The sequence below is a fragment of the Malaclemys terrapin genome, chromosome 1 (assembly GCF_027887155.1).
Source record: "Malaclemys terrapin pileata isolate rMalTer1 chromosome 1, rMalTer1.hap1, whole genome shotgun sequence".
NCBI classification, from domain to species: domain Eukaryota; kingdom Metazoa; phylum Chordata; order Testudines; family Emydidae; genus Malaclemys; species Malaclemys terrapin.
Window position 1 is genome coordinate 329,156,432 of NC_071505.1, and position 24,330 is coordinate 329,180,761.

A 24,330-nucleotide genomic window follows, 5' to 3' on the forward strand; every position below is an offset into this window, starting at 1 on the left:
TTTTTAAACGTATTTAGGCATCTAACTCCTATTGAAAATCTGGCCCTTAGGTGATTTTAAAAATCCCACTCATTATCTATTTTGATCTTCTTTATTTACACTTCTTCCTGTCTCTGTCATATTGTCATAGTAGTACCTGCACCTTGAAAGCCAAGTAAATACCTATTTTTGTTCTTATACCAATTCTATGTTAGCCAACTGGAGGAGTGTCTTCTTAAGCCCTGATTCAGGAAAACATCCCTATTCAGTTATTCTGTAAGCACCTGCTTAAAGTTAAGCACGTGTGTAAGAGTTTTTGTTGAAGAAGGATGGACTTAACTATGTGCTTAAGTAAGCCATAGAATCAAGCTCTGGTTTGAGATCTGGCGTGGTGAATCTTGGCTCTGAGATTCTGCAGTACTGACTCTGTTTTTTCCTTGAAGTATCTATGTATCTGACTTTGCACTGTATAAACAGTATGCCTGGCAGTAAGTGTTTGGAGGCTCACACCTTTATATAGTGGTTATCCTTTAAAAGATTGCTAATTATTCCTTGGGTAAATAGCTACATTTTCCTCAGTATTTGCAGTTTTACCAAAACTTATCTATATTTACTATTGGGAATAGCTAGAATACTGTAGTAGACACTGAGGTAAAGTTATTTAGCTATTGCAGGCATTATCAGAGACAATGGCAAAGCTTCAGGGCAAAGGGGATAAGAGAGCCCTATGCAGCTGTTAGCTCACACGGATAGAGGACAGTCAAGTTTGGAACCAGTTTTCAAACAGAGTCCAAGGATGTTCAGATCTGGGGTTTTGATTCAGGTCCACTCTAGTTCCTGGAGTCAATGGAACTACACGAAGTAGTAAGCACTACATCTGGCCGTGCTTGAGTAATTGGATCCTAGAAACCAACCCATAATCCCTAATGTCAGTGGGAGTCTTGCCATTGATTTCAGTGGGAACAAGCACAGGCTGTGAGAGTAAGCCATATGGGCCTCGCATGCCTACTCAAAATAAAATGAAGATTCATGTGCAATGACATTTAAAACAAGCAGTGGCTCTTGAAATCTTTGTGCCATTTGGAAAGGAAAAGCTGGAATGTAAATAGGTGTATTTGAGCCATGCAGTTTATTATTTTAGTTTGGAGACCTTTCAATTATTCAGATATTACACAGCAAGACCCAGCTACTCATTCATTGATAAATCTATTGGCATATTATGGTCTAGGATCATAATTTACCATTGTTTTAAATCTACAAACATGTGATAGTAACCTTGTAGATTTATTCTTATATAATTTCAGATTAAACCACGTTGCACTGTGCCATGTATTATATTCAGCTGTGAAACATTTACAAAGTAATGTTACTTATCGAAATCCTTTGTGAAATATGACTTTAATATATCAGAACATGAACCACATCAAGCTGTCACTTATTTTACTGAAAAGAAGATTCTGGTTTTACACGATTGTTTTCTGAAATTTATAGCCTCTTCTCTCTGCTGCTGTATATTATTTAATTCTGTAATGTGTTTTGGGATCCGGTTTGTCTGAAAGATGCTATACAAAATGAAGTTATGTCGTATTATTGCACTGTAAAATAACCATCTATCTAAGCTGTCTTAAATACCATCACAAAATATCATGACTCTGCCCTTAGAACATGAATTCTCCTTTCTTTTCAATTCCTTTTATTACCAATTTTATATTCAGAATATAAAACGGCAGCAAAATATTTGTATATAAATGTAATGCTCGAATTCACATGCTGTATTCATTACTCATACTGGTAATCATAACAAAATCTTTTAAGGGCTTTACAGAAACATAACCCCGTTGGTTTCAGTGGAGTTACTCTTTATTCCATTGTAAGATAAGAATCAGGCTCCAAATTCTTTTTTTGCAGTAGATGAAGAAGCTACGTTAAGGGATTCATTTTGTTTTTATTTCAGTGTAATGAATGATGCTGTAGAGTATGTACCGTGCACTATGTGACTTTTCACTTTGTGCACCAACTACTGAAATCTTTGAGCAAATCTCTATTTTCATGCCCATGGGACTTATATTCATAGGTTGAAACTCACCTCTGGATTCTCATATACATCCAGGCCACGGTACACCAGTCTGGTGAATGATGGGCATTGAAGTGGGCATAAATTCCATTAAGTGAGAATCAGGCCCGCCTGTGCGGAAAGCCCAGGCACCATCTAATGGTCTTGAACTAATAGTTTCTTCTGGCCTTAAAATCTATGAAAACCTCTCAGACCACTTTTAGCTTCACCTTCTGCAAGTGTAATCAAGTGGCGTGGCAGCTTAAAGGGGTCTCTGCACTTCTTACACAAGGGAAGGGTTAGTCTCTTCTGTGGCTTTGGACATACTGATGTGGAGAGCAGCAGCAGCAAGGGCTGGGAGAGGAACGACTGTAACCAGAGTTTTGAAGACCCCATACCCTACGCCTTATAAAAGTGATCTCGGGAGAGGGCTCTAATCACCGCCCAAGGCTCTGTACCCTGGGCTTCAGCCCTGTGCCTTGGCCCAAAACTAGAGTGGATTCTTATACACAGCAACACTAGCACACTTGAAACCAGATGACTTGAGTTTTATCTGGATGACATACATTTTCACCCATGGGTAACGCCGACCCACAGAGGGGCCTTGGCAGTGGGGATCAAACCTGAGGCGTCTGGAGCTTAATGCATGAGCTTCTGCTGCATGAGCTAAAAGACATGTTTCTCTTAGCCAAGGCTGTAGCAGGCTTATCAATCTCTAGCTGGCCTAGCCACCACTAGAGGGGGACAGAATGCCACTCCAAGCAAGCAGGGGTTACACACGTAAAATATTAGTGGAATACATGAACTGGCATCTGCTGAACTGAGGTGAGGGCAAAATGTTACCTTGTGTAATGGAAATCTCAGTTTGGATACAAGAATTTGGTACTTGCTGCTGTTGGAGACAGGAAACTAGACCTTGGTTCTGATACAGCATGGCAATTCCTATGTTCCTATGATGTAGAATTTGACATGATATATATATGGTCATAGAAGTCAATGGGAGTTCCTCACCTTTGAAAATCTGGTCACTGATTGAAGGTGTCTAACTTTAAGCACTCAAGTTAAAAAAAATTGGCCTAAATTAATAGTATTTTCCTTCTGATGGAAAAAAATGTGTATTGTAAAATAAATTATGTATATAAAAATGTTTTCTCCTAAAAAAATAAGATGTAAATGCCTTTCAACCTTTCATCTTCCCCCTGCCCACAGTAAGGAAGTAAGAACTACTTCAGCTCGATAAGATATACAGGAAATGAAATTACTCTGTGTTTTTAGATTACTTCAAATTCTTAAGAAGTGCAAATCTTCTTGTTTAAACTTGCTGTGGGTCCTGAAAGAGATTGATGGCTTGCTGCAGCAAAGCATCTTTTATTCCCACTTCGCAAATCTTTCAATGTATATTATAGATTAAATCTGTCATTTCAGCGAGTTTATTATGAGACACAGTGTTCAGGAAGAAGTTGGCTTTGAATGCTATAGTGAGGATGATGTTACACTGGCTATGTGAGGTCTTTCAAACCTTTTGCCTCCTTTCTTTGTGCAAAGAACCTTTCTTACGATGTTCATATCTGATCAGCAGCAGAGAATGAGCCCATCTTCTAGGACAGTGATATGAGGAAATTCATATTTGGGGACCATAACACTTGAGTAAGTTTGAATTTAGCTTAGGGAGATGGCAGAGCCTCATAAGAACATTCAAAAGCAGATGCAATTCGAAGCAGTGTTACCAGGAGGGAAACTATAAGGGGATCAACATAAGTGTTAGCAGGAACCAGCAGGAACCACTGCATGTGGAGCCAACCTGTGCTGGGTGAGAACGCATGGGAGAACAGAGAGAAAAAAGCCTAATGGTCTGAGGCCGGGGCTGGGAACCAAGGTGAAAGTCTGGCCCCACTGAAATCAATGGCAACATTCCTACTGACTTTAACAGGGTCAGGATTTCATCCCACAAATCCCTCTTGGGGTCTAATCCTAGCTCTGACAATAGAAATTGTTAGGTTATCTAAATATAGGGGTCATTAAGAGATCCCTCTAGAATATATATATTTGTCAAATTGTACAATATATATATGTGTGTGTGTGTGTGTGTGTGTGTATGTGGTGTATGTAAGTGTGTGTGTACACATACACACACACATAGGGTTTATTTTATATATTTATAAAATATTTTATTTTAAATAAATATATAAAATAAACCCTGTGTGTGTATGTGTACACACACACTTACATACACCACACACACACACACACACATATATATATATATATATATATATAGTACAATTTGACAAATATATATATTCTAGAGGGAGCTCTTAATGACCCCTATATTTAGATAACCTAACAATTTCTATTGTCAGAGCTAGGATTAGTATTTATATATAAATATATAAAATAAACCCTGTGTGTGTGTATGTGTTTACACACTTTACGTACACCACACTGTCTATTGCCATAAATGTTTTTACAGACAAAAAATTGAATAAGTAAGATTCATAGATTCCAAGGCCAGAAGGGACCATTGTGACCATCTAGTCTGACCTCCTGTGTAACACAAGCTATCAAATTCCTCCAAAATAATTCTTAAAGCATACATTAAAAAGGATTATATATCCCTTCAGGTGAATTCACAGTTTTATTGAAACAAATGTTGTGTTCTGTGTTGCAGTATTCATCCAGTTTTAGTTAAAAGCCTGTCTCTGATACCTGTTCACTATTGTGACTACATGTGAATTTATCACACATACTCCTGTTGCTTATCTATACAAGTTGTGTTTGGATATCAAATGGAAAATCATTCAGTAGATGGCAGCTCAAGCAAATCATCAATCCAAGAGAAATCCAATTAGATGTAAGCTATTTTTTCTCCTGGTGGACATGATGCAATGAAACATCCTATCAGTCAAGCACAAGTAGAGTTAATCAGCGGTAGAAAAATAGCCTTCATCATGTCCTATTATTATGGAACAAATTATAGAACCTTTGGGAAGTGGCTCCTGCAGTGCCATCTTTGAGCTATTTCAGATCTAGATGTGGGGATGCAGAAACATGTGGCTTTGTGACACTGTTTTAAGGAAACAGATATTCACTGATTATTGCTGCCTACATCTTGGTATGGTACATAACTCTAGGTATTTGCTGTTATGTGGATATTAGGTAGACAGCAAGTGTATATTATATTGTAATGACGAGTAAACAAAACTTAATGAACATATTCTGATGAGTTAGAATAAACATTTTATGGTACAGATATTTTTTTATATAAACAGTTTTTTCCTTAATGATTTTCTTTGCTACTAGTGGTGTTATGTTATCTCTTTGGTAATCCCACATTTTTAAAAGCTGTGACTATCAAGAAGATTGCAATGTAAAGAGTTCAGAGTGACTTATCACCTTCAAAAAGCAATTCTTCATTCTGGTTAATGGAAGGGCAAGTCCTGTTATACAGGTGCAATATAAACAATCTTATTTCAACCCTTTTGACTCCCAGCGAATGATTATATGAAACTACTTTTTGAGCTTTGCTCAATAAATGCTAATGCCGTTTCCTAGACTAAATATTCTGATATGGATCTAATTAAATAGCTGAATATAGCTGACAATGCTAAGCATATTCTTCAAATGATTTTATGTTCAATGTAATCTCAGATACAAAGGTAGGGCCATTACTTTATTACCTTTTTGTCAGGGTTACACATATTGAATTAAGAGTAGGCCCTTAGAAAATTGTCTAGGCATAGAGGTGTTTTTATTTTCAATCATTGGTCCATGATCCCTTTATTTTTATGTATCCAAGATTGTTGGTTGTACACCAATTGTTTGCTTGCCATTCAAACTGTTTGTATGCAGCATTCTTGTAGCTGTGTTGTTCCCAGGATCTCAGATTGAGATTTTCACCCACTTACCGCTTTCTCAAAGTTTTCCTTTTGGTTGAAATTTCTATAGCAATTATATTATCATTGGAGAGACACACATTTAAATACAGAACACTCTGAAGAGTAGCACAGAATGTGTATTCTAAAACATTCGAAAAGATGGGTGAGGCAGTCTTTTGTTGGGCCAGCTTCTGTTGGTGAGAGAGACAAGCTTTTGAGCTTTCACAAACAGAAGTTGGTCCAATAAAAGCTATTACTTCACCCCCTTGTCTCTCTCATTCACAGCTGAGAAATTCAGGAGTGGGAAGATAGGCTGAAAAATGCCCTTGGTATTCCACAATTTAGCATTCATCTACCAATCTCCTTAATATCAAATATACAGGTTCCGGCATGCTCCATTTTAGTCTGAGCAGCTAGACAAGACAACTTGTATCAAGGTGGAGAATTATGTATTCTTTGAAGATCTCACTTCTGAACTACAGATGTCAGCAGCTGTAAATCTGTTCATTTTTATGTGAATTAGGTGCAGCCTTAGGCTACCCATATGCCATCACAGTCGTCCTTGGCTGGGCAAAGTTTGGACACTCCAAACTAATTAGTATCCTTGATCGCACGATATCTGCCAAGTTGATTGAAATGTTTTCCTACCAGAAGTCATCTTGGCGGAAACATTAGGTGTTATGCGCTTTAAAATATTTAGAGGATTCCTTTCCATTGAATGTCCCTTTTCCTTAAAATTCATTTCTTCTTATAACCTGCATGAAAGGGAAGACAAAGACAATCTTAAAAAAAGCCAGTCAGTGACCCACCTATCTCCGTTCTCCCCACACACTATCATTTTAAAGTGTTGCTCACCTGAATATAACAATTTACAGGTGCTCACTATGAGAGATAGCCATATTACATCCAAACAGATCCAAAAAAATCGGCACGTTAGCACAAAAGCACTAGGGCTCATTCCCCATACAATTTGGTGATAAAATGCTCCTCGATGAGCATTTGAAAGCAAGGGATTCATTAAAAGATTGTCATTGCTCACAGTTCCAAATCTGTAGTGTTCCATGATGCTTAACATTTATCAATACAATAAAATTAAAATGCATTTATAGTCAATGCTTCATGTAGAGAAGGTGATTCCAAAGTGCTAAAATAGATTGTGCAGCAGCTGTATTTTTTAAACTTTATTGGTTTTCTATCAAATATAAACACAGAGCGAAATGAAGCATATATAAATACACGGACAAGATGGAAATAGCATATAAATAACAAAAGTCTCTGTTCATTATTTGGAAGATCTGGAAAAAAACAAAACAAAAAATCTAACAACAACAAATACAGAATTTGAATCCTTAGAGGTCATGCAGAGCATCAGTTATTAAAGTGACTAAATAGATAAATAAGTGAGAACATAACCTATGAGTATCGGGGACTAATACATCTAAACTGCAAAAGTATGCAATAGTTTCATTTGTGACCAGACATCCTCATATTTTTTCAAAGTGTTTCTATTAGGCAGAGTTGTTTTTTCCATTAATGAAGTAGTAGAGAGCTCACTATCAGTCTATGAGGAAAGAATTGCAGATTTCCTTTTGTTCAAAATAACTCTTTTGGCCAGTTAAATAGTTACTGCAATCCACTTCTTAATGTTAAGTAGCAATATCACTCCTCCAGCATCCTGCATCTGAATTTTGATGATGACATGTTTGTTTATTTTTTAAAATTCTGATTATTTGGAACTGTCAAGTTGTGAAATAATTAACATGATTTTATAGCTACCCTCATACTCTCACCACCCTTCCTCTCCTGTTGTGCATCACATTCCCCTGTTACATCTTGAACCAAATTAGAATGTACTTAGCATTGTACCACGACAAAAAACAATAAAACATAATAATAATGCATTGATAACATTATGAGTTCGATAGCTGGCACAATGCCTCCAAGCGCACCCACTTGCAGTCCTTGCTACAAATTTGCCACGGTATAGTTTGGGCTCCCCTCAGAGTGGTCTCTAGGGTACACCATGGGGGGGAAGGTGCACGGGGTATGGCTGACAGTGCTAGTGTAACCTATCCTGGCATTGATTTTTTGTCATTTAGTAACTCGTTCACATAAAAAGGAGTCAATTAGTGCTCCCAGTTTGAGGAGTTACTCCGTTAGCTCAAGCAGTGGTGATTCCAGTTTTAGTGCTGATAGTCTGGGGTTTGTCCTGTAAGAGAGATTATTACACAAGCACACACAGCTTTTTGGATGCATTTTGTACAAGAAAGTGAATTCTTGTGCCCTGTCGCTTGTTCCCCTAAATCTCCCAGTATACCTGCCATGCAGCAGCTGTGGTTTTAACCCATAGAAATTAAAGATGGAAAACAACCTATTCGATCATCTAGTTCACCCCCACATTTGTTCTTTGGTACATTTTCTAATGTGTTATCCAGTCTGCTTATAAAGTAACAAGCGATGGAAACTCCACTACTACCCTTATTATTAGCTTATTGTATAACCTAACAGAATTTACTGACAGGAATCTCTCTCTGGAAGCAGTGTTACTTACTGAGAGAAGGCTAAATTCAATGGTTAGGGCATAAAAAGGTCATAAAATATGCCAAGGGATTGTAGCATTTTTGGTCACAAAAAGAAGCTTGCAGAAGTTGCAAGAGGAGACAGTTTTAAATCACAGGTACAATTGGTGGGTGGGTCTTTTTGGTTGGTATAAGCACATTATAGTTATTCAGACCTGCTGTAACTCCATTGACTTTATTGCTATTATAGCTTCACATGCCAGAGCTGAATATAGCCTGAAGTGTTTATCTGTGAATTTAACTGGAATTTGCACATAGGTCAATAATACAGAATAAGAGCTTCCAACGCAGGTGCCAACATTAAGTATTGTGACAGGGTCAGGCCAGATGGCTACAGGAGAGTGATCGAAGGTAGATACATTAGCCCCAGATTAAGCAGGTCTCTTTTCCCTGAGTAAGATAATGGGTTGTTCCAGAACAATCAGGAAGTTGCTAGAACCAATTAAGGCAGGCTAATTAATTAGGACACCTGGAACCAATTAAGAAGCTACTAGAATCAATTAGGACAGGCAGGCTAATCAGGGCACCTGGTATAAAAAGGACCTCCCTTCAGTTAGTGAGGTGCGTGCGAGGAGCTGGGAGCACAAGGGATCTGAGAGTGAGTAGGTGTACTGCTGGAGGACTGAGAAGTACAAGCATTATCAGGCATCAGGAGGAAGGTCTTGTGGTGAGGATAAAGAAGGTGTTGGGAGGAGGCCATGGAGAAGTAGGCCAGGGAGTTGTAGCTGTCACACAACTGTTACAGGAAACACTGTAGACAGCTGCAATCCACGGGGCCCTGGGTTGGAACCCAGGGTAGAGGGCGGGCCCGGGTTCCTCCCATCCCCCCAACTCCCTATTTGATACAAAAGGAGTTGACCTGGACTGTGGTTCCCACCAGAGTGGAAGGCCTCTCGCCTGTCCCCTGACCCACTAGGTGGATCATCAGAGACTGCGGGGATTGTTCTCCTCCCTTTCCCCATGCTGGCCAGTGATGAGGTTAGCTGAGTGAACGGCAGGTGTGAGCCACTATCAAAAGTGGCCAAACTGCTGTGAATCTCTGAGGCGAGCAAATCCGCCAATAAGTGCAGGACCCACCAAAGCAGAGGAGGAACTTTGTCACAGTATTAAGATCCATATTTATCCAAAACTTTTTGGGAAAGTGTCTAGGTTAGAGGTGGCAGATTTTTTTTTAAATGACTTTTTCAAAAATATAAAAAATATTTTAACAGAAAGATATTAGAGGTAGAGCTAGTCAGGAAAAGCTTTTTATTCCCATGAAAAAAAATTCTATGAAGACAAAAACATATTCACTTTCATTTAAAATTTTCTTCAAATATTTTGGGGTTTTCATTGAACAAACAAAACATCCTGTGCATATATCAACTCCAGCATAGGCAGAGTAAAAATGTAGCATAGGGAATGGTGCTATTCTGGATGGAAAGCTATTAGGTGCATATTACTATTAAAGTTGGGTATTTCAGAGTAGATGATAGACATGAAAGACCAAAACAGAGAACACTCATCACTTGAAACTGTATTAATAGAATATTCAAACGTCCCACCTCTTACAGTAGCAATCATAATACTTTTACTTACATTAAAAAAGTCAGTACAGCCAGCTTCTATAGAGCACATTACACTTGCCTACTCATATTTTAGGAAATCAACAAGTTTCTGTCATAAAGACCTAGACCATTCTGTGCCGGTGTCCTGCAGGATTTATTGCTGCTGTTATGTTTATTTGTAAGTGCAGTAAATGTTCAAGGCTTTGTAGTGACATTACTGGAGCGCTGCTGTGGAGTAATACTGTAGTGCTTTTTAATACAAGTAAATTATGCAACCCTTTTCTCCCAATGTGAAACTCCCCTCTTCCATTTTTTTCTAAGACTTATTTTACACTAAACTCTCATTCTGACTCATCTCCTGAAAAACCAAAACCTGTGGCAATGTAATCATGCAAATAAGCAATAGTGTCATATATGGAAAATTGTGGACCAAAATCTGCTCTGGGGGGCTCTAGTAAAGTCAGTGGTATTGTCTCAGATTTATACTAGCATAATGGAGCAGAATGTGGCCATACGAAACTTCACTGTTGCAGCATTTCACTATGATCTGCCATATTTGCAAATAAACACATCTGTCATAGATTGGAACATCCTTTTTGACATCTGTAAGATATTGTACATGCAAGGTGTACACTCTTGTATGTTGCCAAATAAAATTAGAAAATAGAATGTACACATTCTCTGATCCTGATCATCTTTCTCATATTTTTGTTTTACAAAATAAAGCTTTTAACTCTCTGCCAAACTTTTCTTCAGGGTCAGTTTTTAAATGAAGATTGGCTAGCATATTGGTATTTTAGAAAAAGATCCTTTTTCCTCAGAACACACAGAACAATGATAGACTGGTAAAATATTTGCCGATAGAATCACCTGTATCACTAAACTAAATGTTGGTATTTGATGAATTTGCATACATGTGATATGTGTATATATATTCATATATGTACTTTGTACACACCCATAGTTTTTGGTATGTAAAATATGTGTGTATAGATAGTCATATATCTACACACACATAGGATGTATGTGTACAAATATATATGTATGTGTAAGTATAATATATTGAATAAGAGCTGAATGAATAACTGATTTTTTGGTTCAGGTGGCAAAAAAAAAGTTTCAATGTTTTTTCAGTTTTTCTCACCAAAATTAAAAAAAGAGAAAAAAATTGTTTCTGGTCTAATTAAATGGTTTGTTCAACCCAAAATTATTTTTTTCAGGTTTTTTGTGTTCTTTTGAGTCATTTTCAAGTATTTTTCTTCCCCCTTTTTAAAAAGTTACATGAATTTAGAAACAAAGCACCACTTCAAAATGAAAAGTCAAAATGTTTCTTTTTGAAGTGGCTGAAAAGAGCCATTTTTACTTTAAAAATATCAATTTTTTCAGCCAAAACAATTCGAGTTCAACCCGAATTCACTAGTCATGTTGGTGCTCCAAAATAATGTATTTTTCAGTGAATTTTTGTGAAATTTGTTCCCGGTTCTATATATAATACATTTTTTTTAGTGTTTCACTTTTAACAACCTGTTAAAGATCTGGTGGAATTTACTTTGTGATCTCTTGTTGTGAGTTTAGCTATAATTGACACTACTGAGAGCAATGCCAATTTTTCCCTCCTCTTTCATGATACAATTGTTTATTATATTGGGTTTGCAAGCGTTTTAAAATATTTTTTTTAAAAGTTCCATAAATGGTGATACAATCTTTCAAGATGCAGATACTACCGTACATTACAATGTGATGGTTTAATAAGAAATCTCCAGTCATTAGGCTGTCAGCACGTAATAAAAAAGACAAAAGTTAAAAGAACCAGACAAGTGGAAGAGATGACATGATCCTGAAAACAGAATCCCCTGCTGTGTACGTGTGTCTAGTATACGAGCAGCAGCAATGTCTGCTCATTGCATAGTCATCTTTCTTTTACTGATAGTCTTCTGTCATGACAAGATGATGAATAAGTTATATGCATTACCACATACCTCATAAAAATCTCCGTGTGAGCCTTTTGCCACTGCTGCTGGAACTGTTTATTTTTCCAGGCAGCCAGGATTTCCTGATGTTCAACCCTAGTTATAACTCCTTGTGGTAAGAAAATTTGCATATGGCATTTGATTTTTTTTTAAATCACATTTCTTTGCACACACACACCACATGCATACAAAGGCGGAGTTAAGTAAAGGATCATACTTCAAGACACACAGAAGTCTTTATTGCTGTCCCATAGTCTTTCCCATGGGATTTCCTTCTGATCTCAACCTTCTCACCTCCTGGCAAAGAGGTGGACATCTCCGCTTACTATGCTACTTTGATACGTGCTAACAGCCAGGTCCTCAGATTGGGGTGACTCCACTGATTTACACCAGTTGGTGATGTATCCCTAAACCTTTAGGGACAAACCTTTGAGGGTGGGTGCAGAGAGCCACAGAAAAAGGTGGTTTGAGGGGATGAGCTAGAAGAGGAGTGGGGCCAAAAGCAATAGGAGCACATCAGTTCTAGGGCTTCAGTAATGTCTTTGGCCTGGAAGTTCAGAATCCTTTCTTTCCCCCCTGCTCCCTCTTTTTCTCTCCAGGACACAACCAGGCTACTCAGGCTGAGGACAAGAGTCATACCTCCTTACATGAATATAGACATACACTATGAAACCAAGACAGAAATGCATTTGGCCTATTCCAAGCTAAGTCGAGTGGTCATAAAATGGAGAACTTGCCCAAAGAGTTCAACTTTTACAGTAGGGGCCTGCATTGTTTTAAATGGAGAAACAAATAGAGCGATGCAGCCATGTACTCCATGTGCTTTGCAGTGCACAGTGAGGGCAGGTGCTGGTTTGCATTGTAGGAAAAGGGGCAGAAATCACTAGCGCACATACTTTAATGCCTAAGGCATTAGCCAAAGCATTAGACAGAGCCAGGGAGAAATAAAGTAGGGTGGCATTGAGGGAAACAGAGATGAGAGGCTAAAGAGAAGTCAAATGCTCCACCAGAAAATACCCACACAAAACCTCTCAGAGAGCAGATGGGAGTGAAAGTACCCAGTATTCCACAAATGACAGGCATGGAGAGTGTAGTGCCAACCAGGATAACAAAGAGAGGCGTGTGTATTTACTGAGGACATGCCTACTCTGTGATATTTCTGGACCCAGCAGAGAAGGAGATAGACATAGAGGGAGCTGATAGAAACACAGCAGAGTGCTGTGCTTATTTTATTCTGGCTGCAAACCTGAAACTAACATGAAAGTGAGATTTTTCATGGGGGATGGGAGAGTGCTCAAACATTTAAGAGGATGGGCCATCACATTCTTCTACCCTACCTTAAAACATGTCCCAAGCACATATACATTATTGTTTACATGGCTAACAATTAACACAATATGACTAACTAAGAGTTGCAGGTGGACTACTGCAGACTCTTGAACTGCAAGGGATTATTCTGTCCTGGAACAGCAATTTACTAGCTAAACAATTTATAAGCTCAGGTGCACAACTGGTTTTCACACTGTCTTGGGATAATGTGGTGATGGTGGTTTGGCAGTGTCCTGAGCAACAAGAACAGTAGGTAGTAAGAAATCAGCTAGATTGGGTATGGAGTCAGCTGGATCCAGTACCAGAGATTCTTCCACCAAATTGTTGAAATTAGGAGTTGTAACAAAAGCGATTCAATAGGAGGATCAGAAAGTTCTGCTGGAACATCCCTGGACTCTGGTACTTGTCAAGGCTGCAACTGGTCCATATATGATTTCCATAAAATGCTGTTGGATAATTTTACCATGAACCAAACAGATCCTGTTCATTTTACAAGCTCTCCAGGTACCCATTTCACTCCACAACTGTAGTTGCAAGCTCACACCAAGTCTCCAACTTGAAAAGAATGTTGACAAGTCTCACGTTGAACACATGAGGCTATATCAGGATGTAACAAGTCCCAACAGGTATGCAAAGATCACTTCAAGAAAAGAGTTGCAGGTGACTCTGGTGTACTAGCATGTGATATGTTCCTGTAGACCAGCAAGAAATTGTCCAGTTTCTGCTGATGTCTCAAAATAGACGTGTTAGCTTTTAAGGCATGCTCTAGCATTTGTACAAAGTGTTCCTCTATTCCATGTATAGCAGGATGGTATGGAGCAGAGTGTATGTGCTGAATTCCATTTGAAGCTAGGAACCTCTGAAATTCTTCAGAAGAGAATTGAAGTCCAATGTCACTCACCAACTGTAATGGTAAACCAAATTTGCTAAACAAGGTATGAAGATGCCCAGTTGTCTTTGTAGATATAGCAGAAGTCATTCTGAAAACTTCTGGCCATTTTCAATGGGCATTGACAGCAACCAAAAACATACTGAATTTGCTGACATGTTGTACAGCACTTTGCCTTCCTCTCAATGTCTTTGTCAGTCTCTGGCCACAAGACATGACTCCAGGCCTTTTGACTTCAGCTGCACAATGCCAAAATGACCTTCATGAAGAGCTTCCAAAACCTGAGATTGAAGTGATTTCAGAATGATCACTCACGTTTCCCATAAGACACAAGCATTATTCACAGATAATTCACGTTGACGTGACATGAATTGTGTAAACTGGGGATTCTTTTGATCCAACATTGTACCTTCTAGTACCATACCCTTCACAAGAGAAAGCACATCATCCTTAGGTTTCTTTGTTGATATCTGTGCTAAGTGACGTTAACCGGGTTGTCTTAACCCAAAGCTATGGTAACTAATCTCTGTTTTCCAGGCAATGTCAGGAAATCAATCAGTGGGGGACACAGCACCTCCATCTGATAAATGATTGGTACACAAAAGAATGCTTCCACTCAAAAATCCTTTTTTTAATTGAGTACTAAGCACACATCAAACTATAGCAAAAGTCTAGAACACAGCAAAATATAATTACCCAAAGTCTGAGGTGGTATGGAGTGACAGCAGAAGGGTTCTGGTGACCAGCCTTTCTCCTAGCAGCTGGAGAGGTACCTGTCAGACTCCAAGCTCATAGAAATCCAAACTTCTCTGAAGTATACACTCCCACTAAACTCTTTATAGGTTTATCCAGAAAAAAGCACATAACTCATAATGGCCCCTAATATGCTAACGATTTCCCTAAGAAAAGCAAATAATAAATCATTATTCTATTTATCAGCAAAACAACTTCAGCAAGAAACTTATAATTACAGACACCCAGTAAGAAACTTACAGAGACTCTAGGTCAGTTATCCACACTCCCTTCCATTCCCATAAATCTGTCATTTCATTGGATCTATCCTTGTTAGTAACACGGCAGCTGCAGTTGTTTTTGTCTGCCTAAGCAAGGCCAAATTCCTTTTCACTATGTGGTATCCTTGCTTCCAGCTTATGGTGGCTGAGTATACAAGATGACTACAAGTTATGTCAAGTCCAAGTTATGCTAAATCCAGTTCTCTCATAACAGTGCTGGATAACCTATCCATCAAATTGAGATAGAACACTTTGTCTGAAGTGTCTTTGGGTTGACAGGAGCTTGGGCCAGATAGATATGACAGTTCATCAGCATTGCCACGCTGAGTCCCTTTATGGAATTGAATAGTATAGGAATGAGCTGAAAGTAGCAATGCCCATTGTTGCATACGAACAGCAGTTAATGATGGAATTCCATGTTTTGGTCCAAAAATTGAAAGTAACGGGTAATGATCCATCAGTAAAGTAAAATATCTACCATGCAGATAGGCATGGACCTTCTGAATTCCAAAGATAATGCTGAGAGCTTTTCACTCTGTTTGTGCATCGTTCTTCTTAGGAGTAGTGAGTGTTTGTGATGCAAATGCAATTGGTTTCTCCATGCCATTAGGAAAAATGTGGGAAAGAACAGCATCCACTATACAGGGTGAAGCATCACAAAGCAATTGCTATGGTAGCAAAGCATCAAAGTGCATAAGAACTCTGGCTGATGTTAGCAGTTTCTTTGCTTCCTTAATAGTATACCCATACTCTTTAGTTCGTTTCCATTTTCTCTTTACTTGTAACAGTTCATGTCAAGATGCCAATTCTGTCCCCAGATTAGGTAGAAATTTACCAGTAGTTAAGAAGACCTAAACTCTGTTCACTCCCTTCAGAATCTCATCCATGGCTTTCTGGAACAGGATTGGTGCCAATGTGATACCGAAAGGCAACCTGTTGTAACAAAATAAGCCTTTTTGTGTGTTGATTGTGAGATGTTTGTGAGATGCCAGATCAATCTCCATTTGTAGGTATGCACTGAGAAAATCCAATTTACTGAAACACTGTCCTCCACTAAGAGTAGCAAACAAATCTTCAGTATGAGGTAATAGATATTGGTCTGCACAAAAAAACTGGATTCAATGTCACTTTGAAATCTCCAAAAAATCAGACTGAGCTATTGGTCTTGATCACTGGTACAATGGGTGTAGCCCACTCACTACATGAAGCCAGTGACAAGACTCCAGTGTTCACTAAATGGTCCAGATCAGCTTCCACTTCAGGCTTCAGAGTAGAGGCACAGCTCAGGGCTTGCTTGGTTGTCAGACTTAACAGTGATTTTCACTGACCCAATGTTTAAGCTCTTTTTCAAAAACTTTGGAGTACCTGTCCAGTATTTCCTGAAGATTTTTAGGTGCTTTTGTGATTGCCTCAATATAAGTCCAAGTCACCTTGAGCTTCTCAAGCCAAAATCTGCCAAATAATGGTGGATGCTTTCCTTCAGTCACACACAAGGGTCAAACAACTGATTGTCCATCCAACTGAACTTTCACCTGGAGTATCGCTTTTGGGACCAACTTTTTTCCAGTATAACTCTTCAAAATCATGGATGTTTCTTCCAGAGGAACGTGTGACAAAGTCTGTTGATAGGTAGATGCAGAAACCAATGAGATGGTAGCTCCAGTATTAAGCTCCATTCTTGTAAGAACTTCAATCAAAGGTGTAACCCAGATGCCATCTCTAAATCCAGCTTGCAATAACACGTGTAGTGCTAAATCCTGGTCAATGTCACTAGAGCTCTTGTCTTCTTCCAGATTATGAATTCCCAACTTCCATCCATCATTAGGTTCAGTTGTCATAGATGTTTTCTTGAATAAATAGTTACTCTGTGTTGCTGATCGTTGAACTGTCCCACAGCTCATAGCAATGTGTCCCTTCTTCTGGCACTTTCTGCCAGAAAAGGCATGTCCAGCAATCCTTTTCAGCATGCGTAGTTTGTGCACTACAACCACATGGAAATTCCTTATGTATGCATGGTCCTCTGTCTCAGTGATTTATGAGATGAACTTTTTGGTTCACACTAAATTCCAGAGAATCCTTCTCTGTGGTCACCACTGAACTCTACTTCAGCAGTCTTTTTGGATGTAAGCACTTATATAGTCAATAATGTCTTCTGGACCTGGTCATTGCATTATCCGGAGACTAACTGGTCACGTGAGGCAACATTCAGTGTTTGTCCAAACTGATGGTGCTCTGACAACCTCCCTCTGACAAACTGTGCAACTGACTCTCCACTTCCGTGATGTTGTTGATGAAACTGATACGTTCTGCTATCACTGATGGAATAGGAGAAAAATGTCCCTGAACTGCTGCAATAATTGTGGTGTACATGGCAGTGCCAGGCACTGGAGATAATAGGTCACACAGAAGTCCATGTCTTCTCATCCATCACTATCAACAAGGTTGAAACCTGTTGTCCATCTAGAAAAATGTGGTGCAGGTTACAAATTGCTCAAAATGTTTGAGGTACACTGCCCATGATTCACAGTTGTCATCAAACTCACCAATATTGCCCACACCATTTCACTGCTCTCCTGTTGCCTCTTGGACATCTCCTGCCACAGGGAAACTGTTTTTATTTGTTACTGCACTATTTGTACCCCCTCTGCTGGCCATGTGCATACATGGCAAAATGCGGAATTTTTCCTTTGGCTGTACTTGGTCTCCATCACAGTTGCTAACTTTCACGTGGTAAATAAGCACCCTGACTTTCACAATAAGCCAAAAATCAAGCTAATCCCATTTCAAAACAAGGCCAAAACAAGCTAATCCCTAAGAACCCCAACACTCTCTGTGACTAGATCCCCCCAGCGTGCAGTTTGGGATTGTGGTGGGCCCACTGTGCATCTTTGACTCTCTTACCCCCTTGTCCCTGCTTGCCCCTTGCCCCTGCTTGCCGGGAGCCAATCAAAAAAAGAAGCAACAAGCTACAATAAGCAACAAGCTACAAGCCAAACAAACAACAAGCCAAAAACTAGCCAACAAGCAACTCACAAGCAAATTAAGCCAAATTTCTGCATTTTTTTCACGGGTTTGGCATGTCTGGTCTCCCTCTGCTGGCTATAGACACTCCGTGCAGGCTGCTGGCTGTTGGTCTGGCTGCCTGCTTGCACATGGTCAACAAAGATGGCTGTTTACTTCCCCTTCACTGCTCTGTTTGAACAGTTCTAGCAGCATATGCAGAACTTGTATCCTTAGTTCTATCTTTATTTACCTAATTGCCCCCTCTAGCTGGCTGTCCCAGGAGCAAAAACAGCAGTCTGGCACCCTGTGCCAATAGGTGAACTTTGTCCCCTTTTTCGTAGTATTATTTACGTAGTTTTTCTTCTTCATGTTCAATCAGTGGGAGCACTGGACACTGGTGGGATATAAATTCCTTGGCGTCAAATATTATATTTCTGGATCCAATAGAGAAGGAGAGAGACACAAACATAGAGGGAACTGATAGAAACACAACTGTGCACTGTGATTGCGTAATTGTTCTGGCTGCAAAACTGAAACAAAGACGAGGTTTTGCACTGGGGAGTGGAGAGCGCTCAAACATTTAAAGGGACAGGACACTGTTCTCTATCTAAATTCTTACACTGTTGCACCCAAGTAGTCTTCGTATGGACTGATCTTATTCTCTGGGATGAAACTGCTCTAGACCATTTCTCTGCTGAAAAGATGAACTCCCTGTTTCGTGTCTTAGCACAACCAGCATTTCAATAGTTACAGCATATGCACTTACCCCTTTCTTTGTGCTGGATGCCTTCTTCTGAAGTCTTCTGTACCATTTCTGGGTCTTCATGGCCATTTGCTATATCATGCATAACACCCTTTACAGTGCACGTGAGAGGTTGCTTTATTAGTACTTCTGCATCTCTTTGCATGCATATTTTCCTATCTCACTTTCCTCCCTCCATGCCTTTTAGACCTCCTCAGAACATAAGGATGTTGCCTGAAAAATTCTGTTGAAATATCTATATTTCATATGCAAAATCCCTAGTTCTCTGATGCACAAAGACTCTAAGTTTCAGAGTAACAGCCGTGTTAGTCTGTATCCGCAAAAAGAAGAACAGGAGTACTTGTGGCACCTTAGAGACTAACAAATTTATTAGAGCATAAGCTTTCGTGGACTACAGCCCACTTCTTCGGATGCATATGCATCCAAAGAAGTGGGCTGTAGTCCACGAAAGCTTATGCTCTAATAAATTTGTTAGTCTCTAAGGTGCCACAAGTACTCCTGTTCTTCTTTTTAAAGACTCTAAGGGCTATTTCCAATGTTATTGAAACAAGGAGTCGGTTCATGTAAAACTAGGGAGGGGGAATGTGGCCTAAAATTCTCATTTCTAATATTTCAAAACTTCAATCATTAGTATCTCCTAAGCATTTTATCACTATTGCTTTAACAACCCATGACATTTACTATAGAAATAAGATCCTTTCTATAGGTGTGCCATTGGCGTTTTTTAAACAATCTTATACAATTCTATAGTATGGACATAATTCTGCTAAGATGATTGAAAAAAACTATAGAAGAACTGCTATCTGTCGTTAGTTCTATAGGACTTTGCCATATGGGATGGAAATGTTTAAAATCTTGCTGAACGTGAGATGAACATTTTGAATATACTAAATCAATTTAGATAATTCCTACATTTAACTGTTTTAAAATGTTTTTTTTTTTTTATCGTAGCACCAAGCCAGACCTGTAAATGATTTCAGCCCTTGGGCTAGTAAATATCCTTCTGGGGGAAGCTAGACTTTTTGCCAGAATTGATTCCAATTAGCATATTCAGGAACATTAACTCCTGTTTCCATCCCTAATATTATCTTAGTCTTAGGATAAATTTCAAAGCAGGATGTTGCACATCTCTCTGTGATATCAACTAAAAATCACTGCTCACCTCTTTTCCTTCATAAATGTGTCTCATTCTCTCTTGTAGTAAATAACTCATTTTACCCTTTAATGTTTATTTTGAATCTGAAGCACTTTCTTTTTCCCAGTATATTGCCTTCATCAGACTATTAGTTCTTTCAGGCAGGCACGATCTTTTTGTTCTGCATTTGCAAGTACAATGTTTATAGACCTTACAATCTATGGCCCCAATCCTGCATGGTGTACAGGACAGGCAGACTTCTGTGCCAACACAAAGCCAATATCCCCAAACAAGCACCACCTCACTGAAGTGAACTGGGGTCATGCAGTTCCGGCAGTCTTCCTGCATGTTACAAAATGCATGATCGGATACTAAATAGGGACAACAGCTGAATTCAGAATACAGTGGGTGGGGGGCTGATGGTAATAGTGAAGAAAGGTTGCTTGTGTTAGTTGCAGTATTTCCAATCCCCAGGATTCAAAAACCAAGAGATGGTCTTTTTAAAAAAATTACAAGATGATCTTAAAAACATCATGAGATTTTAAAAAATAACTAATGTTGGGTTCTTTTTATTTTCCTTATAGTTTTTGAACCTTCAGGGTGCACATTTCCAAGCTTTTCTCAGCGACTATGAGGGTCAGAAACTCTCTATTTTCCCCTACGAAAACCAAGATTCTCCCATAATCCCATGGCCTCAGAAGCTGGCACTCTATGAACAATACCAAATATGGCAATCATGATAAAACAGCAGGAGCTGGCAACATTATGCTTAGATATGTATCATTTGGAGGTGGAGCCAGATAAAAGTTTCAGAATTTTAATTTTTCTATGGAAAATTTTTGTCAAAATTTTGAATTTCTATGAAAGAAAAAAAAAACTTGTGCATGGAGAATTCCACTGGAATGTTCATGACTTGTTTCCTGTATTTCTACCAGCTCTGCTTGGAGTTTGGAGTCAGAGTTCTGGGGGGATTTTAAGTGAAATAAGTGAGGGAGAATCGCTAACAGACTGCTTGATGGCCATTATCATTTGGTAGTTTGCCATCGGCATCTCAGTTTCCTGTGATGCTTTTTTAGCCCTGATTCTAAAAGCCAGCTTCCTGTCTGGTTTTTGCAATGCCATTACAGATTCCATGGAACTTTCGCTAAGTTGTCCAGTGGCTAGAATATCCCCAAACAAGCACCACTCCACTGAAGTCACCAGGGCTCAGTGCAGTGCAAAGGTGCACATGCAAACAGTCAATTTCAGGATTGGGGCAGTGGCTTATAATGCTGGTCTGGATTCCTTGGGATACAAGCTTAAGAATACACTATATAAATAAAAAATGCTGATTACAAATGAATGCTCAGTGTAAGAAAATAGAAGATGCTGAATGCTACTAATAGAAGTATTACTGATACTTCACTGAACTCCACCCTCCAGATCTCTGGTGTGCGTGTGCATCTATTTGCTTCTATTGCTATTTGCAAAGGAACACTTCCCTTGTTCTTTAGAATGGCGCATGAAGCAGTATCTTCACAGTGTTTTCTCTCTTTTATTTCTCTCTGCAGTGATGGCTGGGCAGACAGGTACGATGTGACAGACGGGTATCAGCGGGAAGCTGTTGGCGGAATAACGATCAAGCTTCAGTCTCCTGATGTGAAATGGTTTGATGACTATTACCTGCAGCTTCAGCCAGAAACCAATCTCCGAAATCCATGGTTTCAGGAATTCTGGCAGCACAGGTTCCAGTGCCAGCTGGAGGGGTATCCACAAGAGAATACTAAATACAACAAGACTTGCAACAGTAAGTAGTTGGATTTATTTATGTATTTATATTTAAAATCACTAAGGTTAAAGCTTTGATTTAACTAGATAATATCATGCCGAGGCAGTGAGATTTGCAGGAATGGAAGTCAGAAAGTCTGGAATTTTAATCCCAGATCTGCCACTGAGCGGACGACTTGTCAAGAAGTTAGAGTACTAGCCTGCTCATGAGATCCAAGTCCAGCTCCCTGACCTGACACTGATTTCCTGCGTGACTTTACTGTCACTTACAGTAAAAATTCTCAAAAGTATCTAAGTGATTTAGGAACCTACATCCCATTTTCAAAACCAACTTAGGCACTTAAGAGCTGACTTGGAAATGTATTTAGGTGCCTGGAAATTCAGAGAAGCAGCTAGTGGGATTTTCAAAAGTGAGTAGGCATCCAACTCCCATTGGTTTCACTGGGAGTTAAAGGCCTAGGTACTTTCGAAAATCTCACAAGGTGTCTATCTGCAGTGACCAAAATGCATTTAATTTAAGTCCCTTCATAATTAAGTCTAGTTGAAAGTCAATAGAATTTAGGCTCCTGAGTGCTTGTCACTCTTGAAAATGAAATTTAGGCTCCTCATAATCTGTTCACTATCAATTTGTGAGCAGAAAAAGAAGGGCTAAATTTGTCAATTTGGTCTCGCTGAATACTTTCTCCAGCTCTGACGCTTTGTCCAATGCTACCACATCAATGAACTCTGGAAAAGGAGCAGACTAAACTATGCTATAATACCCTTAACTGCTTTATTCTTCTTTTTTGCATGTAATTAACATAGTTCCGTATGGTAAAGATTTAATGGTGACAACTATTCAGATGCCATCGATGTGTCCAGGTTGTTTAAGTTGTCCATTTCAATATGCATTGTTTTGTATATATGGAGTTTATGCTCAATTTCATTGGTCATCATGCTGCTTTAGTTTCCTAAGTTTTACTCTGATCTAACCATCTTGTGTTAAAACTCACAAGGGGGAAACAGAAGGCTTGGCTAAGAACTCTGATGTTCACCTTGCAGAGTTTCTTTGAATGTTGCCCTCAGCAGCAAGAAGTCTGGGGGCTGCAGAGGTTGGCCTCAAATCCGTGTGTTTTTCTCATGATAGCTTCCAGTTCCCACAGTAGCAGCATGGCTTCCTCATTAAGTCAATGAGAGCTCAGCACCTCTATGAAAATCTGTCCATTTATTCAGGTGCTTAAGTATGGATTTAGGTGTCTGCCTTTAAGCACCCAAATTTGAAAGTTTGGACTTAAACTTCTGTCCAGCTCAATTTCCTCATTTGTAAAACATGCTAACTGCAACTCTATGGGTCCTTTGCCCAGCTGACTGAAGAACAAGGGTGGTAGCCCCTATAGGAGCTTCCTCTGCTATTGGTGACAGAGGGGGAGGACAGGGAAGGCTTACCTGAATCGAGCAGGGAGGAACAGGAAGTGGCCATACCAGGTTGAGGGGAGGGTACTGACCTTCCAGGTGACCAGAGGAGGGTGTGGTATTTGTACCCCGAGCAGTTCCAGAAAAGCCCTCTCTCATTGGGATCCAGCTGGCACCATCCATCTTCCCACCCATAGAATCAGAGTAGAACCGGATGCCTTCAGGAACCACTGTGGGCATTACGCTAGTCACCTCTTTCCTTGGAGGATGGGAAGGAATTTTTCCCTCCCTGTCAGACTGGCTGAGGCAGGGTGGGTTTTTTTACCATCCCCACAGTACGCTTTGCAGGGAGGTTCACACATCACAACTTAGTAAATTAAAAAATGTGGCAGGTGTGCAGTGCATCCCTTAAGGAAGCTGCGGGAGGGGGGATTCAGGGCTCCTGTGTTTGGTACAGCAGGAAACCAGCCCCCAATAACTCCCATATGAGGGGAGGGCAGTGGGATCCCAGCAAGGGGCTTGCTGTAGCCAGGACGGGAAGTGGGAGGACTGGCCGCAGCATTCTCCAGTGGGGGAAACAGTTAAGGAAATAATGATGAACTGCACTATTTATTGCCAGGTACTCACATATATTTCAAGTGAGTAAAGTTGTGGCCAAATTGTACCACAGACACTGTCTCCTGTTCTTCTGGTATGATTAGACAAAGGGTGATAATGATACTTGCCCTCCTTATTAAAATGCTTTGAAGCCTACAGTTGAAAATAATATATTGTTGATGTGTCATATTTATCCTGCTATGAGTGCAGAATTTTGCCCTTAATTTCATCCAATTAAATATTTTCAGCTCAATAGGAGTTGCATAAAAAAATTATTACAGTATCTTCTAGCGACTCCAGTCAAAGGACTCCCAACTGTACCGGGAGCTGTACAGAAAATTTAAAAAAACACAGCCCCTATACAGAGACCACATAGTCTAAGACAGTGGCAAGAAGATATCGACAAGAAGGTGGGATGGAGGAGGTGGGTGAGGTAATA

The 24,330-nt window shown here is 39.5% G+C and overlaps 1 protein-coding gene across 3 annotated transcripts in view; it reads left to right on the top strand.

Annotated features, from left to right (window-relative positions):
- Positions 1 to 24,330, top strand: part of GRM5 (glutamate metabotropic receptor 5) — a 374,244-nt gene that overhangs the window by 275,462 nt on the left and 74,452 nt on the right. For all 3 annotated transcript variants that reach the window (XM_054015682.1, XM_054015683.1, XM_054015684.1), the window contains exon 4: positions 21,686 to 21,921. In XM_054015682.1, the coding sequence (XP_053871657.1) occupies positions 21,686 to 21,921 (236 nt within the window). The remainder of the gene's footprint in view (positions 1 to 21,685; positions 21,922 to 24,330) is intronic.